This window comes from Rhincodon typus, chromosome 1 (genome assembly GCF_021869965.1).
Source record: "Rhincodon typus isolate 14 chromosome 1, sRhiTyp1.1, whole genome shotgun sequence".
Taxonomy (NCBI): Eukaryota; Metazoa; Chordata; class Chondrichthyes; order Orectolobiformes; family Rhincodontidae; genus Rhincodon; species Rhincodon typus.
The window spans coordinates 175763174-175767564 of NC_063332.1; the positions used below are offsets into that span (position 1 = coordinate 175763174).

At 42.7% G+C, this 4391-nt stretch overlaps 1 protein-coding gene across 2 annotated transcripts in view; it reads left to right on the forward strand.

The window, feature by feature from the left end:
* LOC125484387 overlaps positions 1–2050 on the forward strand; it is a 15582-nt gene extending 13532 nt beyond the window's left edge. For both annotated transcript variants that reach the window (XM_048602935.1, XM_048602942.1), the window contains exons 6-7: positions 719–866; positions 1642–2050. In XM_048602935.1, coding sequence (XP_048458892.1) covers positions 719–866; positions 1642–1682 — 189 coding nt within the window. In that variant the 3' untranslated portion in view covers positions 1683–2050. The remainder of the gene's footprint in view (positions 1–718; positions 867–1641) is intronic.
* The last annotated feature ends 2341 nt before the right edge of the window (positions 2051–4391 follow it).

A 4391-nucleotide genomic window follows, 5' to 3' on the forward strand; every position in this document is an offset into this window, starting at 1 on the left:
AGATGGCAGAAGTGTCGGAGGATGATGCGTTGGATCCAGAGGTTGGTGGGGTGGTACGTGAGGACAGGGGGATTCTGTTTTGGTTGTTATTGCAGGGAGGGGGTGTGAGGGATGAGTTGTGGGAAATGCAGGAGTCACGGTCGAGGGTGTTCTCAACCTCTGAGCGGGGGATGTTGCAGTCCTTGAAAAACGAGGACATCTGAGATGTTCGGGAGTGGAATGCCTCATCCTGGGAGCAGATGTGGCGGAGGCGAAGGAATTGGGAATAGGCGATGGCATTTTTGCAGGAAGTTGGGTGGGAGGAGGTGTATTCTAGTGCAGTTATCTGCAGTTCCTACTATCTCCTTAGCAAATAATTAGTTGAGGGCCAAAGTCAAATCCTCATGTCCCTTGAAATTGGTGCTGAAGTGTCAAAACATCCTTCATTCTGGGGGCTTTTTGGCACAGTGGTGTTGTGCCTACTGATGATCCAGGAGACTGAGATTGTGAGGTGGGTCCCAACGTGTCTGAGCATGTGGGTGAAGGATACCTGTAACAGTCTGTACCAACTTTGAGTTGTCACATTTCTAGGTATCACATCTTGTTATGGATGCTTTAAAAAAAATTAGTTGATATTGGTTTGGCCCAGTCCCAATTCTCCAATTTCAAAGAAGCTTCCAATCTCTTCAAAAGTTATTCACCTTCTAATACTGATGGAATCATTTCCTTCTGTTCATAGGCTTGGAATGTTGGTTTCAGCGTAGTGGATATGGACTCAGTTGGCCTTTCCAATGATTATGACATTGATGGAATTGATGAAGCTGATTCCAATGAGGAGGATAATGATGAGGAATCAAATGAAGATGAGAGTGAACAAAATGAAATCAGTAAGTATCACCTGAGGGTAAATTTACTGGTAACAACATGAACAACTTACATGCTTGGATCATATATTTCCTGGTCCGTTCTTGGGGTTCTTGTGCCACAGTAGTAATGCCCCTATCTGAGCCAGGAGACCAGGCTGAAGGCCCTATCTGGTCCAGGGGTGTGTAATAATATCTCTGCTCTGTTCTTCTTAACTAAGTGGTAGTAACTTTAAGCTAGACCTAACCTTTAAGCTAGAATGCTTGTTTTCACAGGTATTTTAGCATTGATAGAACTTGATCTTAGTGGCCAGAGGTGATTGTTTTGTTTTATTATTTATTCACAGGATGTTGATGTTGCTGGTTGGACCCAGCACTTATCACCTATCCCTTGCTGCCCCAGAGAAAGTGGTAGCGAGCTGTCTCCATTTGATGAGCTGCAGCCTTATTGGCGTAGATACACCCACAATCCCCCTTGTGGGGACGTTTGGCGTAGATACACCTACAATCCCCCTTGTGGAGACGTTTGTCCTGATTTTTTCAATCAACAGTTTTTACCTCCTTGCACTTTAGTATGATAAAACAAGGATCGTCTAGTTTAGAGATACTCATTCAAGATAATGATGTTAGTCCCCTGTATTTGTTGGGCAGAGATCGAGGGGAGGATTCACTCTTTTGAGGTGACCTGAATTGCCCTTGGTGATGAAAAATACAGAAGTTGAAGACCAGCTCTGGGTTGAGTAATAGTTATGAAGATTTGTGACAATTCATTAATTGTGAATTATTTTTTGTGTTGCAGAGGACAGTAATCCCTACTTGATCATCCAAGATGCTGATTAACTGGATTGAAGGAAATGTTGGACCTAAGGTTGGGTTCCTTATGGATGTTCCAGTCTTTGATTTATTTAACGTGGTGCTGATGGATAGTTCTGGTCACTTTCATCACTGGAAATTTTACAGGAAGGAAATTTTACAGTTTAAAAACATTTATTTTATTTGGGGTATAAGGTTTCTGATGTTGTATAGATTATATCATACAAAGTTCTGAACAGTTCCTCATCAACGTCTTCAAGATTCTACCAAGCTGGTTCTACATCTAAAACATTACTAATAATAATTTACTTGCACACAAATATTTTTCTTCATTTTTGAGATGTGGGTGTTGCTAGCATTTACTGCCCGTCCCTAGTTGCCCTTGAGAAGGTGGGGGAGAGCTGCCTTCTTGAACTGCTGCAGTCCATGTGCTGTAGGGAGACCCACAATGCCCTTAGGGAGGGAATTCCAGGATTTTGACCCAGCGACACTGAAGGAACAGTGACATATTTCCAAGTTGGGATGGTGGGTGTCTTGGACGGGAACTTGCAGGTGGTGGTGTTCCCATGTATCTGCTGTCCTTGTCCTTTTGGATGGAAATGGTAGTGGATTTGGGGAGTCCTGTTAAAGGAGTCTTGGTGAGTTGCTACAGTCAAATTAACTTTTAAATATTAGGGCACATCTGTTTTATGTAGCATTTAACGGTAAACCGTCAAAGAAATATGATGTTAAGGACTTAGATATTGTATCAGACAGTGCTGACCCATTGATCTGTACATGTTTATATTATCTGTATGTCGGCATATCTGTGAGAGATAAGGGCTTTAAAAAATTATTTCCATTGAATCGGACTTGATTTTGTAGATTGCTTGTGTCTCCTCTTGTTGAATCTATTTGATAAATTCTACTCAATAAAATATTTTCAGAAAATCTTTTGTGCAGGAGTGATTTAATTGTATAGATGCTTGGGAATGTTGTAAAGATCCCATAATTTTAACACCATTGAAAGACAGACATATACACATAAGCTTAAGCTCACAATTCTACATGAGTCAGTGAATCATAGAATCCCTATATTGCAGATAGAGGTGATTCAGCCTATCCAGTCTGCACTGAGCCTTCACACACCCACTCTATCCCCCTTAACCATGCCTAATCCCCCTGACCTACATGTCCCTGGATATTATGGGCAACTTAGCATGGCCAATCCACCCTAACATGCACAATTTTGGACTGTGGGAAGAAACTGCTGCACCCAGAGGAAACCCACACAGACACAGGGAGAACATGCAAACTCCACACAGATGGTTGCCTGAGGCTGGAATTGAACTCAGGTCCCTGGTACTGTGAGGCAGCAGTGCTAACCACTGTTGCGCCCCAAATTCTAGCCAAATAGACTGTGTTTGAAGTTCCCGCAATGTTTCAGCAATTACTGAGTTCCCCTTTCCTTTTTCACATCCTTTCATCTCTCTCAGGCTGCACTCTATGCCATTCTCATTCTATTTCTCTCCCTCTGATACATCTCCATTTCTCCAAATCCCTATCCTCCCTCACAGTCTTTCAATTTGTAATGGCTACCATCATCCCTGAGCTATCTCTGCATATTTTTTTCTTTGTTTCACATGGCTTTACCAGCCTGTCGTCATATAGCTTGGACCCAATTGACTCCAACGTCCCAGAACAGAGCAGCCCAGAAAGCACACCAACACCTCTACATCCTCAGGAGGCGAAGGAAATTCAGCATGTTCACACAGACTCTTACCAATTTTTATAAATGCACTGTAGAAAGTACTCTATCCAGATGCATCACAGCCTGGTACGGCAACTGCTCTGCCCAAGACCATGAGAAACTACAGAGAGTTGTGAACACAGCTCAGTCCATCACACAAACCAACCTTCCTTCCATTGACTCCATCTATACTTCCCACTGCCTCGGAAAAGCAACCAACATCATCAAAGACCCCTCCCACCCTGGTTACACTCCCTTCCACCCTCTTCCGTCGAACAGAAGATACAAAAGTTTAAAAACGTGTACCAACAGACTCCAGAACAGCTTCTTCCCCGCTGTTATCAGACCGATGAACAGGCCTCTCATATAAGAGAGTTGATCTTTCTCTGCACCTTCTCTGTCGTTGTAACTCTATATTCTGCATTCTGTTCTGCTACCCTGATGTATTTATGTAAGGTATGATTTGCCTGGATGGCATGCAAAACAATACTTTTCACTGTATCTTGGTACATGTGACAATAATAAATCAAATCAAATCAAATCAAACGTGCCTGCACATCACTTTAACAGAGTCTCCCCTTAGTCTCTAAGTCCCCATGTTTTATCCCCAGATTCTCTCATGGCTGAGTATTTCCCCACTTCTCTTTTGAAAGTTATTCTTGAATCTGTTTCCACTGCCCTTTCAGACAGTGCATTCCAGATCACAACAACACACTGTGTCAAAAGAAAGTTCCTCAAATTCCTATGGATCTTTGCTTATTACTTTCAAATCTGTGCCCTTCCTGCAAATGGGAACAGCTTCTCCTCATTCATTCAACCAAAACGCTTCATGGTTTTGAATGTCTCAGTTAAATTTCTCGTAAACCTCCCACCTTGCTTTAAGGAGAATAATTGTAAATCCCTCAATCTCTGGAAGGAACTGAATTCCCTCATTCCTGCTCCATTTCACATACAGGGGCCCTCTCTGAGACATTCTTCTGAAAGTGTGGTGTCCGGAGACTGAGCCG